The sequence below is a fragment of the Sminthopsis crassicaudata genome, chromosome 3 (genome assembly GCF_048593235.1).
Source record: "Sminthopsis crassicaudata isolate SCR6 chromosome 3, ASM4859323v1, whole genome shotgun sequence".
Taxonomy (NCBI): Eukaryota; Metazoa; Chordata; class Mammalia; order Dasyuromorphia; family Dasyuridae; genus Sminthopsis; species Sminthopsis crassicaudata.
In genome coordinates this window covers 391,468,897-391,484,861 of record NC_133619.1, presented here as the reverse complement: position 1 = coordinate 391,484,861, position 15,965 = coordinate 391,468,897, and the positions used below count along the sequence as shown (strand labels likewise).

General features: G+C 32.7%; 1 protein-coding gene across 3 annotated transcripts in view; it reads right to left on the bottom strand.

The window, feature by feature from the left end:
• Nucleotides 1-15,965, bottom strand: part of ACVR2A (activin A receptor type 2A) — a 141,668-nt gene that overhangs the window by 23,225 nt on the left and 102,478 nt on the right. For all 3 annotated transcript variants that reach the window (XM_074302119.1, XM_074302120.1, XM_074302121.1), the window contains exon 5: nt 631-774. In XM_074302119.1, coding sequence (XP_074158220.1) covers nt 631-774 — 144 coding nt within the window. The remainder of the gene's footprint in view (nt 1-630; nt 775-15,965) is intronic.

The window sequence follows — 15,965 nt, the reverse complement described above, 5'->3', positions numbered from 1 at the left end:
TAGAGAGAGTGTGGGAGAGTCGCCATATTCTATCACTAACAGAAGAATCTAAGGCTGAATGATTGTGTAAGGATCATTTGCTTTGTGGATAAAGAATAAAAGGATAAATAAACAGTAGAGGTATTTTATTTCTCTTGACATCCCTTACAAGCATCCATGCACATGGTAGGCATTTTTAAGAGGATTTGTTGAATTAAATTTTAGCCTGACATTTAAATTCAAAATGGCTATTTCCCTGAAAGCCAACCTACTCTCTTCTCTAAATTGTTTGCTTTTCTGGACTATAATTACACATCTCATTGGAAGAGAAATCTAATTACCAAGACAACAAGATATATTGGGGGCATCACTTTCACTTAGCACTTTTTATTAGTGGAGAACTAAAAAAACCAAATCTTTATAAGTTTCTTTCCACTATAAAGAACAGAGGACTGGCACTGCTAGTTCCATTTTCTAGATAGGGAAACAGAAAAAAGAATAATCAACAAGAACCTTCAGCAATTGGAGCAGAACTACCTTGTAAGTTAAAACTTTTCTCTTTCCATATCACTTCTGAGTTGCACAGGCTATTTTGCAGTCATATGTATTTAAATATGACATATGTAGGATTGAAAATGAAAATTAACATACCTGTATTGGAAATATCTTAACAGCTACATACTCATTGAGTAACTGAGCTTTCCAGACACAACCAAATCTTCCCCTTGCTTTTATTTCTAATAACTGTAGAGGCTTCAAGCCTAGTAGAGGAGAGGGTGGGGGTGGTCCTGGATCCTAAAAAAAAAAAAAATAATAATAAATATATATATATATATATATATATATATATATAAAATAGTCTGAATAATCAACATAGCATAATGTTAAACTTTGAAAATATAGAAGAAAATAGAGATGTATTAATTAAAAATAGTAATGTGACAAAAGAATGCAGAGATGGCATTAATTAAAATTTTACAGAAATATTCAGAAGTAGATTCCTCAATTAATAATGACTTCCAGTCATCACAACATAGAAGGCAACCTAAAATTTTAAGTGACAAGTTTTCATAAGATCATTTTATACTGGAGCTAAAGTCAAAAAGTAAAAATAAAAGAACATGGAAAAATTCTTTGCAATAAAATAAAATTTCAAAGAAAAACACCTTCTATGTGAGAATATATTAAGGAATTTTGTACTAACAGGTTTTGTCCAATTTATGATACTTAATACTTAATATTAAAAGTACAAAGAATAAGAAATTATTAGTAATTTGTAGCTGCCTCTCAAAGGACTTTGCTCAACTTCTACCTTTTATGCTAGAATGCCTAGTAAGCCTTAGATCTAATTTAGTAGATTTAAAAAAAAAAAAAAAAAAAAAAAAAAAAAAAGGAATGCTATGAGTATAAATAAAGTAATCATGAATGTTGTCTTTCATTCCTATTCCACAATTTCATCTTAGCTTTTAAAAGTCCTTTTTTTCACAAGGGAAAAGGCTTGAAGACAACTATGTCATCAGGGCAAATAATTTAAATACTAAGAATTCAATTTCTTCCTTTACAAAGTGAGGAACATTACTGTACTACAACCATCAAAAAGATTGTTAGTAAAAATGTACTTTGGTAAATCGATAGTGCCATCGTGTAGATACTGCTTCTATCACTAAACAACTCATTCATACATTCTTGCCTCATTTCTTTTTTTTGTCCACATCTTCCCATAAATCCTATGTAGGGATTCCACCAAAATATTTAGAGGTTTTCTTCAATAATTTTCATTTTTGTCACGTCAATGACTCATCTCCTTTTCCGATCATGTAAGTCTCTGAGAGCATCCCTTACCTTACTTCTTTGATATAATTCTTCATTAGTAATAGGTTGAAGCCTACTCATATAGTTCCACAGTCCTTTGATTAACTGCATCTTAACGGCTTTCTTTCTGATTCACAGTCATATAGAATTACCAAAAGAACATCAATATTAAAAAGAACTGTTGTTTTAGGGAGAAATCTAGTCATTAAAAGTACTGGGACATTTCCCAAAGGCAATTCAGAATATTGTTTTTCTAGCATTCAATTTTGTTCCCAACACATTATCTATCAATATTGCCAATCTAGGAGACAAACTTCATGAACTCTCCAGCTAACCATTGCCCAAACTCACAAAGAATCCTTCTCCTCCACACAGAATCCATGCTCAACATCTTCTATAACAATGACAAATATCTATGGCTAGCTTATTTCCCTATTTCATACCTTTCTTTATATTAATAGACAAATTCATTGAACAAAGTCATCTTTTAATGTTAGAATTCTCAGGAAATATCACATTGACTCCAAAATGTGCATTGAAGACATTCATTCCATTAGAGAGCTTATAAAACATTTTGTTCTGCCATATCAAAGTACGTTTATAGTTGCTAAACAAATGCTATCGAAGTTATTATGGGTCTCCCTTAATGAGCTCTGCAAAGTTTCCAGATCTGATGCATCAGCCTAAGATTATCTGAGAATAGAAACATCTGGAAGCTCTCATTTATAGGGATCTTTTTAGCTTTGGAACTGAACATTCTCTATGACAATAGTACACATTAGGAAAGATAAAATTCCCCAGATTATGTCTCATTTGATAATAATAATCAGATTAAATAAATTTATCTGTTACATCTTTCAAGCTATTTTGTTGGAATTGTAACATGTGGGAGATGTCAGGCTGGAAGAAGGTCTTTTTAAAGATGGCATTGTTCTACCAAGTCAAATGCTTTCTTAAGTAATCCAAAAACAGTAAGTACAGTATTTTTTGTACTCTTTCTACACTTTAGTAAAGTACATTTCTATACTAATAAAGCAGTTTACCAGAGACTATAATTTGCAAAAGCCTATTTCTTATATGTTTAAAGATCCCCTCTCAGATGTTCAAAGATGCCTCCAAATCATGTTAGATTGTTCTCAAAAAGTTTTTGGAGAGATGGGAAAAAAGGCAAATGAATCAAGTAGTTATTATTATTTCCTCAGTCTTATTTAATAATGGAAGGAAAATGAGATTTTTGCCTAAGCAACTAGTTATCTTTCCCCAGAATCAACCTGTCAAAAATACCCTTACATTTCTATTGCCCCTAGAAAGGATTTCCTTTGCATACACTTGGTCCAGCACAGCTACTCTTCTCATATTTATTTTGGTAAGGGTTGTTTCCACTTCCTTACAATGATGCTAAGATTTTATCAGAGATATGAGTTCAAATGTGGTAGTTCTACTGCCATTGATGAAGAAATTTTATTTCAGAAATCTTGACAAGTGCTTTTATACTTTTTGTCTATGCATTGCACCCTTTCCAATTTCATCCTTAAATGCCTTCTGGATTATCTGCCTTAGTTGGACCTCTTGCCAAGTTTTCTGACAACTTGTTTTTCTCTCTACTGATTCTCAATGTCTTATGAAGCGAGACTGCTCATAATCTTCCATAACTTTCTGTAAAATTTTACAAACAAATGTGTATTCTAAATTGGTATTGCCTGTGGGTACCAAATCTCTCTGCCTGGCAGAGATCAAATGTTTACAGGCTGAGGCAGTTCCTAGGTTCTTGTAGTTTGCTAATTGTGTCAAGTGAATTATACTGATTAAACTTCACTAGAAAATAAGAATAGCGTTTCAATATCCACCCTTTTACCTATTTTACTTTTTTTTTTTATCATTTGTATCTTGTTTAAATAGGTCATGTTGAAATTTCCTGAATTTTCTCACACATTATTTTTTAGCCTCCATATTTATTCTTTCTTCTTCCTTGGTACTGATTTCGATCTTTAACTAATCAGTGGGGTGACCATAAATAGATCGATGATCATTTCCTATTTGTCAAAAGATAATAAATTTGTTTGTGTTTATCTGATTCTTATCCTGTACAGTTTTTCCAAACACTCTTCTTAAAGAAAAATATTATCTACCAAAGAAAAGTCAGGAATTATATGAGAAAAATTACAAAACACTTGCCACAAAAATAAAATCAGATTTAAATAATTGGAAAGACATTCAGTGCTCTTGGATAGGCCGAGCGAATATAATAAAGATGACAATACTCCCCAAACTAATCTATTTATTTAGTGCTATACCAATCAGACTCCCAAGAAACTATTTTAATGACCTAGAAAAAATAACAACAAAATTCATATGGAAGAATAAAAGGTCAAGAATTGCAAGGGAACTAATGAAAAAAAACTCAGAGGAAGGTGGTCTAAGTGTACCTGATCTAAAGCTATATTATATAGCAGCAGTCACCAAAACCATTTGGTATTGGCTAAGAAATAGACCGGTAGATCAGTGGAACAGATTAGATACAAAGGACAAAAAAGGGTACATCTATAGCAATCTAATCTTTGACAAACCCAAAGATTCCAACATTAGGGATAAAAATTCATTATTCGGAAAAAACTGTTGGGAAAACTGGAAATTAGTATGGCAGAAATTAGATATGGATCCACACTTAACACCATATACCAAGATAAGATCAAAATGGGTCCATGATTTAGGCATAAAGAGGGAGATAATAAATAGATTAGAGGAACAGAGGATAATCTACCTCTCAGACTTGTGGAGGAGGAAGGAATTTATGACCAGAGGAGAACTAGAGATCATTATTGATCACAAAATAGAAGATTTTGATTACATCAAACTAAAAAGTTTCTGTACAAATAATACTAATGCAAACAAGATTAGAAGGGAAGTAACAAATTGGGAAAATATTTTTAAAAACAAAGGTTCTGACAAAGGTCTCATTTCCAAAATATATAGAGAACTGACCATAATTTATAAGAAACCAAACCATTCTCCAATTGATAAATGGTCAAAGGATATGAACAGACAATTCTCAGAGGAAGAAATTGAAACTATATCCACTCACATGAAAGAGTGTTCCAAATCACTACTGATCAGAGAAATGCAAATTAAGACCACTCTGAGATACCACTACACACCTGTCAGATTGGCTAAGATGACAGGAACAAATAATGACAAATGTTGGAGGGGATGTGGGGAAATTGGGACACTAATACATTGCTGGTGGAGTTGTGAAAGAATCCAGCCATTCTGGAGAGCAATCTGGAATTATGCCCAAAAAGTTATCAAACTGTGCATACCCTTTGACCCAGCAGCGCTACTACTGGGATTATATCCCAAAGAAATACTAAAGAGCGGAAAGAGACATATATGTGCCAAAATGTTTGTGGCAGCTCTTTTTGTTGTAGCTAGAAACTGGAAGATGAATGGATGTCCATCAGTTGGAGAATGGTTGGGTAAATTGTGGTATATGAAAGTTATGGAATATTATTGCTCAGTAAGAAATGACCAGCAGGAGGAATACAGAGAGGGTTGGAGAGACTTAAATCAACTGATGCTGAGTGAAATGAGCAGAACCAGAAGATCACTGTATACTTCAACAACGATACTGTATGAGGATGTATTCTGATGGAAGTGGAAATCTTCAACATAAAGAAGATCCAACTCACTTCCAGTTGATCAATGATGGACAGAGGTAGATACACCCAGAGAAGAAACACTGGGAGGGGAATGTAAATTGTTAGCACTAATATCTGTCTGCCCAGGTTGCATGTACCTTCCTTCGGATTCTAATGTTTATTGTGCAACAAGAAAATGATATTCACACACATGTATTGTACTTAGACTATATTGTAACACATGTAAAATGTATGGTATTGCCTGTCGTCGGGGGGAGGGAATAAGGGAGGGGGGGTAATTTGGAAAAATGAATACAAGGGATAATATTATAAAATATATATATATATATATATAATAAAAAAAATTAAAAAAAAAATTAAAAAAAAAAAAAAGAAAAAGAAAAATATTCATGAAATGTAGTATGAGCCTTCTGTACCATCTTCAAATCTTTTACATCTTTCACTTATTACACCTGAAATATATTTTCCACAAAAGTTTTTTGCTGCCTTTCCCTGTGCCTAGACTGGCTTTGCTCAAAGGCAAAATGCATTATGGTATATGCCAATTTAATTCTGAGGAATTTATCAAGCTATTCATAGTCTCTGACACTCGCTCTTCTTTCCCTTTCCCTCTCTAATCTTCGACATTGAGCATGATTCTCTTCTTAATATTCTCTTCTAAATTTGGGGAACATTGTTTTCCTCGGTTCTGCTTCTACCTTATGAATCTTTCTCAGTTTCCTTTGCTCCATCCTCATCCAGATCACACCTCTAACCATAGTAAAGTTTTCCACAGGGTTCTGTCTTGGGAGGAACCTCTGCTCTCGTCCCTCTACAGTACTTCATTTAGTGATCTCAACTCCCATGGATTTAATCAGCATCTCTGATCTGATGATTCTCAAATTAATCTATTCCACTTTAACTTCCCTACTGACCTTCAACTTCCTATCTCAAACTACCTTTAAACATCTCAAACTAGGTATCCAGTATAATAAAGCCAGCATGTCTAAAATAGTATTTATTATCTTTCCCCCAAACCCTCTGAACCTTCTAAGTCTCCTATAATTAAGGGTAACTCATTAACTTTTCTCTTAAATCATCCACTCTCTTTTACTTCTATCTTCCTTCCAGTCCCTCAGACTTGAAATCTAGGATTAATCCTTGACTCCTTACTATCTCTCATCTCCTACAATCCAATCTGCTGCCAAAGCTTATTGATTATCTCATATTCATCCCTTTCTCTGGACACTCCACCATTCTGGTTACAAACCTTTATCATCTTACATGTGGTCTACAACAACAACTGCTTGCTTTAACTTTTTCCCCAATTTAATCCATCAACTAATCAGTCATTAAAGTGATTATATTAAAACATAAGTCCAACCATATCATCTTTTCCCCTGCCACTCATTCAGTAAACTCCAAAAGCTCGCTATCCACCTCCAGGATCAAATAGAAAATCCTCTACTTGGCATTCAAACCCATTCATAAATTAGTCCTCTCTTACCTTTCCAACTTTTTTCTACTATATACTCTTCCATTCAATGCTATTTACATCCTTGCTGTTCTCCAAACAAGATAGTTCATCTCTTGGCTCCAAGCATTTTTTTTTCTGGCTGTCCCATCACCACCACAACCTTTACATCCTTCCCACACTTAGAATGCTTTTTCTCCTTAGCTTCACCTTTGGCTTCCCCAGCTTCCTTAAAATCCCAACTAAAGATTCATTTTCTATAGGAAATATTTCCTACTCTCAATTCTAGGGCTTTTCTTTTTTTAAATTTTCCTGATTTATCTTGTTTACATATTTATTTTCTTATTATCCCTTCCATTATCAGGGAAGTCCTTGAGAAAAGATAATTTCTTTTGCTTACTTAGCACAGCACTAAGCAAGGTACTTGGTACATGTCAGGTGCTTAATAAATGTTTATTAGCTGATTGATTCTCCTTTCTCAATTCTACTTCTTGGTTTCTCTAACTTTCAATCAAGATTCAGTTGAAATTCCTTCTTCTACCAGGACTTTTCCAGTCCCCTCCCAGCTGCTAGTGCCTTTTGGTTGAGACTATCTTCCAACTACTCTGTACATATTTTGTACATACCTAGTTAATTATTTCATTAAAGTTAGGTATTATTTTTGTCTTTCTCTGTATTTCCAGTATTGAAAACAGGATCTCATAACATATTTGATATTTGTTGCTTAGTCATTTTTCAGTCCTGTTCAAACCTTTATTGACTATTTGGGTTTTTCTTGGCAAAGATATTGAAATGGTTTGCCCTTTCCTTGTGCAGTTCATTTTACAGATGGGGAAATTGAGATAAATAGGATTAAGTGACTTGCGCAGGGTCATAGAGTTAGTACATATATGAGGCTATATTTAACTCAAGAAATTGAGTCTTCCTGACTACAGGCCCAGAGTTCTATTCACTGTGCCATCACACACAGCTGCTCATCACACACAGCAAGTGCTTAACAAATGTTTGTTGACTAACATCTAAACTATTCTACCAATTTATTTATTTGAATCTCCAATGAGGATCTGACTCATCCTCCCCTTTAGTTGCAAGTTTCTTTTGTCTTCAGATTTCCTTTACAATCAAGACTGATATGATAGGATACCTACATTGATTGATATGATTCAATTTGTAGCTTCACTGGTCACTAGATAAAAGTCACAGATTTAGAGTAAGTAACTAACAATTATATTAATTTCTTCAGACAGTTTAAAAATTGTATTATTAGCAACTACTTCCCTGCCCCTATGGCTTTTCTGCCTCCACTGCTATCAAAGAAGACTACAGGTCATTTTGTAGTTTTCTTTATTTCATCAATTGCCAAGACCAAGGAATTCATCACCACGTGGCCAGAACACTGGTGATAAGATTCTTCTTAACTAGATAAGTTGATCTTTGGAAAGCATGTAAAAGTATGTTGCTAGGACCATTTCTGAAGCCTTCAAAACAAAGCGGAGAACTTATAAGAAATTGTACTCACTGGCAGAACCTACAAGAAACCATCTTGATGTCACCTTGAAATATCAGAATGGGACTTAATAAATGATGCTTATATAAATGTTTAAGGCTTACACAGTACTTTATGTGCATTATCTAATTTGAATACTACAACAATCTTGTGAGATACTAGAGGTATTACAAGACTTATTTTATAGAGCCAAAAAGGTTGTCATTTGGCTTACCCATAGCCACCTGGATACAAAGTGCCAGACCAGGAATATGAAGCAAGTCTCACTGATGCCAAATCTAGCATTACACCACTATTATGAGGAGGGGTTTTTTTAAACATTCAATCAAAAGATGTACATAATAGAAAATTATAACCAAGTTGAATATGAATAAGTTTTGAGTATGGGTTCAAAAGAGAAATTGTATGTCTGTCCTCCTAGGACCAGGAGGCTCAATCCCTAGCAGTCTAGCTACCACGTGATGAAAATTTTCCATAGTAATCACTCATTAAGATTATCCACTAATCAGTGTGATTAGTGGAGAGAGCACACCCACACAAAGTAATTCATGAATACTAGGAGAAACATTCTATACAAATAACAGTGATAGGGAACTGTACTTTTAGGGAATGCCCAGGTGAGGAATGATCTCTACCAATATAGATCAGCATCCTTTCTCAACTTATAAAGAGTTGTTTAGAGCACTAGGCAGTTAAGTGAACCATGGTCACAGAACCAATATGTATCAGAAGCAAGATATGAACCCTTAAAATTAACTTCAAGGCCAACTTTGGATCACCTGGGAATCTTCCTTTATTCCAAAGTATGCCTTGATACGATATTTTCCTTACTTTGGTATCTGCAATTAAGTGGGAAACTTAGAAAAGAGCCAGAGAAAAGCCACTGAAATGATTAAAAAATTAGATTAAGAGCAATATAAGGCAAAAATTAAGTAATACAGTAATTTAGTTCCCCAAAAAGAGAAGACCAAAGGAGGATATCCTTAACAAAAGTTTCATAATATATGAATTAGTTCTTTACTTTTGATGTAAGAAAGAGCAAGGCAAAATTAATGATAAAGGGGATATGAGCTAGATAGAGGGGTCAAAGAGATAACTAACGAATAGCATTGAATGGCAACCTAAAGCAATTGTATACTACATGACACAAATTAGAAATCCAAATTGTGAATTGGATTTTATCAGAAAAGTTTAATATTTGCTTTCCTGAACCAAAAGCAAACAATTATTTATCCAAGATACTTTAAATGAAGTCCTACTCTAAGGCAAGAGAATAAATTGAAAGAATTTTTGTGATTCTTTTTAATCTAATTATTTCATAGATTGGATAAATTAACTTTTTCTTTTCTTTCCCACTCCAGTACATATGGTTACCAGAACAGAAGATAGCATTATTTTAAATTCAAAAGCATCAATGAACATGCAAGTCAGGTAAAAAGTTTCTCAATAAATATGATTTCTAGAGAAGAAGAAAATAGAACATTGGCAGTCTTTAGGGTTCATGTATGTACAAAAACAAAATTAAGTACAAACAACTGCAAGGCACATATAAAAGTTTAATGTGTGAAAGGACTAAGTATACTAAGTTTAAGACTTTTCTCCTTTAGGAATGGATTCCTCTGCTCACGTGATATGGACTAGGTTAGGCTAAGCTTTCAAAAGTTTTACCAACACAACACAAATTCTGGCAAATTAATAGAAAGGCTTCAAGTACAGGTCTGATAAAACATTATGTTGGCCTAAGGATTGGCCAACTTAAGTTTGGAAGGAATCATTGTTGCCCAATAAGTAATGACAACAACAACAAAAAACTAATTCCTAATTCATGGTGACATTAAGATATGAAGAAAGTTATCACACCCCTGAAATAACAGATCTTGAAATATTAAAATATGGATGAATTAAAAAAGAAACCATGATTAGATTATGAGAATTATAGAAATTAAAGAAAACACAAAGAGACTTAATTAAGAAATTAAGAAAACACAAAAGAAATTAAAGAAAACACCAAATATTTTGGTGGTATATGATGGAGAAAGAGTCTGAAAGATCTGAAGTTAAACACTGAGTTTTCTACTCACTATAGTTTATATGTATAAAATTAGCTAATGACTATATCTTTAACAAGATCTACTAGGTATTTTTTGAAGATGTTAAGGGTAAGATATTGGTTGAAACAAAATTTCAAAGGGATTTAATTTACCCTTACAACACAAAAGTTTTTCTATTACCACAAATTTCTTGTGTTATTAAACTTTTCCCATTTTCTATTTTTAAGAAACAAAATGATTTTCAGTTTTTGTATTTAAAAAGAAAATTTTGCTAAAGAGCCCCTTCTCCCTCCACCATTTCTTGCTAAACTTTCAAGATTCGTTAACGTTCCAAACCCAGGTTTAAAGGCTAAAAATAAATAATTATGCAATACTTAGAGAAAAAATATATAACACTGATCATATGTATTTTTAACATGTAAATATTCTGGAAAATCCATCCCTTCTGGAATGTGGTATGGATGGGAGTAAGTCAGTGGATAAGTATCTAAGAGGTCAAGAGACCTCTCAGTACTCTTTAAATGATTAATTCTATTTCTCTACGTATTAATATTAACTGTATATCCTAGACTGAGAAAAGAGAAAGAGAAAATGCATTAATTTCTGCAAGACCACTGGCTCATTCAACCTCATTGGACCGTAGTTTTGAAGAAAACTTCAAAACAAAAGAAGTTAAACAAAATGAGCTTTAGAAGATATTTTTAAGCCCTAAAATTCTTTTGAGCCATTGGTGCTCTTTGGAGCATTATTATATGAAATGTTCTTGAGTACCATCAAGTTTATCAATTTATAACTAAAAACTTTGGGATTTTAGATATGGCATCAAGACATTGAAAGAGGCCTTTCATAAATTCAGAGAACCATTATTTTGTTATGTATCTACAAAAGAAAAAGGTTCCACCTGGAAAAAACACGTCTCCCTACAACTAAAAATAGAAGTCTATACTGGTACACACAAATGTACACCTATACTTTTAAAAATAATCTTGGAAAAAAAAAAAACTTAAACTCAATCAAATTCGGAATTAACATGTGTACCTGCCAATAGCATTCAGCACTTGAAACATAGTTTAATCCAGCCATACAAAAAAATACTTTTTCTTCTTTTAGAAAAGCTCTCAACATCAACAATATTATCATAGTGCTTATAATACAAACCCAATACTTGGGTTCCAGTATCTTCTCTGTTATATGATATCTGTAAAGTCTTAAATGGTCATTTCTCTTCTGAGAGCTATCAATTTCCTCATAAAATGGATACAGATAAAAAATATCTAAGAGCACAGATCTAAATCCTATGAATCACTATAAATTCCCTATCTGGGTTCTAAATTACCATGTGAAATTTTTGTCATTTTCAAGATCAAAAATGGATACCTCTAAATATGTCTTTCTTCCAGATCCACCTAGTCCACTATAAATAAAGCTCTGCTTGTGAAAAACATGAGATAATTTTTCTGTTAAGTATTTTTCTACTAAAGGAATAAATAATTATCACCTCTTCATTTGATGTACATATTATGATGTGAGTCTTTACTACATTGTAGCTTCTCTATTTAAGGTTGAATTTAAAATAAATAGCAAAATATCCAAAACTAATCACCACAAATTCTTAATTGGTCCCTTTTAGCTTTAAGTCAACAATCTATGATATGATGCTAAATCAAAGAGACAGCATTTTAAAAATGAGTGATCAATGACATGCTAAAAACTTGAATCTGGATAATTAAGCTCCTCAAAAGTAGCCAATAAGATTTTGAGGAAAGAAAGACTGGAACATTAACTTTTATTTTCTTTGATTAATGGTTTCTACATGATACTATAAATATGAAAAATTTTGGTAAACTCTTAAAGGCAAAAATATTTGGTAAAATTAACTATGATTTAAGCACTAAAAGTTGTGCAGTAAAAATAAACTTACAATTTTTAAATGATGAAAGATACACAAGAAAGCAACAAATATCTCAGAACAAAATGTTTAAGTATGTATTAACAAAAAAAAGTCACAACCATAACACAAACAAATAATGAATCTTACCTCTATCATTATATGAAAGGCGTGCTTGTGAAGAAAAAACACAGGCAAAAGAAATTACGATTTATATTCAAAATGAAATGAAAAACGACACATCAATTATGAAAGAAAAGGAAGGAAAATGTTGGATTTATAAAAAGTTAATAATGATTCAAGTTTTGCAAGATTTTTTTGGTCCTTTAAGGAATAATAATTAAGTTTACTCTCAGAGGAATTAGTTATAGCAAAAAAGATTCTTGGATAATAATAGGAGCACTGTGAAAATTTTCTACACTCAAAAATACCTGAACCAAAAAATTTGATATTTTAAATATCAAAATAAGTATTTATCTTCATCTTATAATGTTATTACTGCTAATTTTCCTAACATGTTCCAGAAATACACTAAAATAAGTGTTATTATAATTCAATAATTTTTAAAGGAATTAAGCTTTTTTCTTTGTTTTTCAACACCAGATGGCAGCATTGCTTTATCCAAAAGCTTTAAGTTACCAGTAAAAGAATGTTTGCAGAATACCTATCACATAATATAACTAAACAGCAATAAACTGTACATTTCTATAATAGTGAGAAGAAGAAAGAAAAACTAAATTTGGACATCTTAAGTCACTATTTCATGGTTGGACCTAATTTCCTAACCAGAATATCCTGTCACTACTGGGATAAGAAGAATGGGTCACAGAATCACAGAATGCTTCCTGACTTTCTGAATTTACTGATTTCTCTTTGGTACAGATGGTGAAGAAAGCAGAAAAGCTGGATATTGCGCATGCATGCATGTATACACGCATACACACAAATGGCATTGTAACTGTGAAGTGAATGTAAGATTTTATTTTGTGGGGAAGAAGAAAGCATGCAGAAAATAGAAATACAAAATAGGCCTGTCTTAAATTTATTGCCCTGACCACATCTAGCAAGGAATTTTAAATATTTCACAAAAATTTAAACCAAAGTGACAAAGGTCTCCTCATAGATCTTTTGATATCACATGGCTACTAGCAAGTTGGTTGTCTATCCATTCATTATTGCTCAAAATTGCCACATGACTAGCTCATTTCTTTTTCTAACCATAAATCTTTCTTACAAAAAACACTGCTTCTAAACAGTTAATCAATAAGTATTTATTAAACACTAAGTATGATCCAAGTCCTAAAGTGCAAAGACAAAAAATGAAATTGCTCTTACATGTTGAGGCATATACATGGAATTGATGCCAGGCCATCGGCAGGGAGATAACACATAGATAAGAACTTCTAAAATCTAAAATCATTTATTAATGACACAACCATTTAGACAAAAGCATTAAAACCTCTAAGAACAAAATCTCCATTGTTTTGTCACCTAAAAAATTGATATAGCTCACAAAATTCAAATATTCAGAAATGTAGGCTCCATGTATATAAAACCTGAACTAAAAGTATGCTGTGAAAAACTAAAACATATATAGATGACTGTTTCTAGTTTTAAAGATATGTATAAAATGTAAACTTAAAAAAAAAAAAAAAGAATATCACCAAATTTAGGGTTTTATTCATCTATATCACTACCGTATGCTTAATTTTTTTTTTCTTGTCTTCTTTCTAGATCCCAGTCATCACATTACTTCTAGATCATTTGAAATTCATCCAGTAATCATAATCTATTTAGCTGAGTTCTGGAATCAAGCTACTTCATCAGCTCCATAGCAAAATTTATACTGTACCCTTGGATATGCCATAACAAGATTGAACAAAGCTTTTAAAAATTCTTGGGTCAAGCATGTGTTCAAGGAAAAAAAATATCATTGTATTCAAATACAGGTATCATCAATAAATCTTAGCATAAAAGGACAGTAGTTTTGTTCAATAATACTGACTAACAAATGAACTAGAGGCAAATTTTGCTGAATCCACATAAGCAAAGTACTGTTATATGTAGATCGTGAGAAAAAAATAGCCTTGTTATCTAAACTTGAATATTAAAATGAAATTCTGCTTGTATGAAACCTGAAAAGAACAATGCTATAGAAAAGAAATAATGTACCTAGAATGTACAGCTACATGTTGTATTAAACAAATTTAAAGTAAAAACATAAAGTCATTCCTCTGAAATTACTTTTTATCCACACTGCATATATTTTTATGTACATAGTTTTTTGCATGTTGTCTCCTCAATTAGACCATTAGCTCTTTCAGAGAAAGGATAATGTTTCTGCCTTTCTTTGCAACCCTAGTGCTTAGTGTGATGCTGCTTGATAAATGATTGCTGACTGACTTGACTAAAGCAAACCAAGAAAATTAACCTTCTAGATGACAAATAACCAAATTCAAAGATGATGATAACCAAATACAACAGAAGTACACTGGCAATATGCTAAGGAGGTGTACTCAACAGAGAGATGTCCTCAGATTCTGGAAAACTTGGACAGAGTCCTGTCTCTGAAAAGGATTGTGTGAATCTAGGGAGTTCAAGTAACCTCTCGGTGCTCCAGACATTCCTCTACCATAACTTAGCAGACTTGCAATCTATAATGAAATAGAAATTTCCTCATTGAAGATAATAAATAGATTAGAGGAACAGAGAATAGTCTACCTCTCAGACCTGTGGAGGAGGAAGGAATTTATGACCAGAGGAGAACTAGAGATCATTATTGATCACAAAATAGAAGATTTTGATTACATCAAACTAAAAAGTTTCTGTACAAACAATACTAATGCAAACAAGATTAGAAGGGAAGTAACAAACTGGGAAAATATTTTTAAAAGTAAAGGTTCTGACAAAGGTCTCATTTCCAAAATATATAGAGAACTGACCCTAATTTATAGGAAACCAAACCATTCTCCAATTGATAAATGGTCAAAGGATATGAACAGACAATTCTCAGATGATGAAATTGAAACTATATCCACTCAGATGAGAGTGTTCCAAATCACTACTGATCAGAGAAATGCAAATTAAGACAACTCTGAGATACCACTACACACCTGTCAGATTGGCTAAGATGACAGGAACAAATAATGATGAATGTTGGAGGGGATGTGGGAAAACTGGGACACTGATACATTGTTGGTGGAGTTGTGAAAGAATCCAGCCATTCTGGAGAGCAATTTGGAACTATGCCCAAAAAGTTATCAAACTGTGCATACCCTTTGACCCAGCATTGCTGTTATTAGGATTATATCCCAAAGAAATACTGAGGAGGGGAAAGGGACCTGTATGTGCCAAAATGTTTGTGACAGCTCTTTTTGTTATAGCTAGAAACTGGAAGTTGAATGGATGTCCATCAATTGGAGAATGGTTGGGTAAATTATGGTATATGAAGGTTATGGAATATTATTGCTCTGTAAGAAATGACCAGCAGGAGGAATACAGAGAGGCCTGGAGAGACTTACATCAACTGATGCTGAGTGAAATGAGCAGAACCAGAAGATCACTATACACTTCAACAACAACACTGTATGAGGATGTATTCTGATGGAAGTGGAAATCT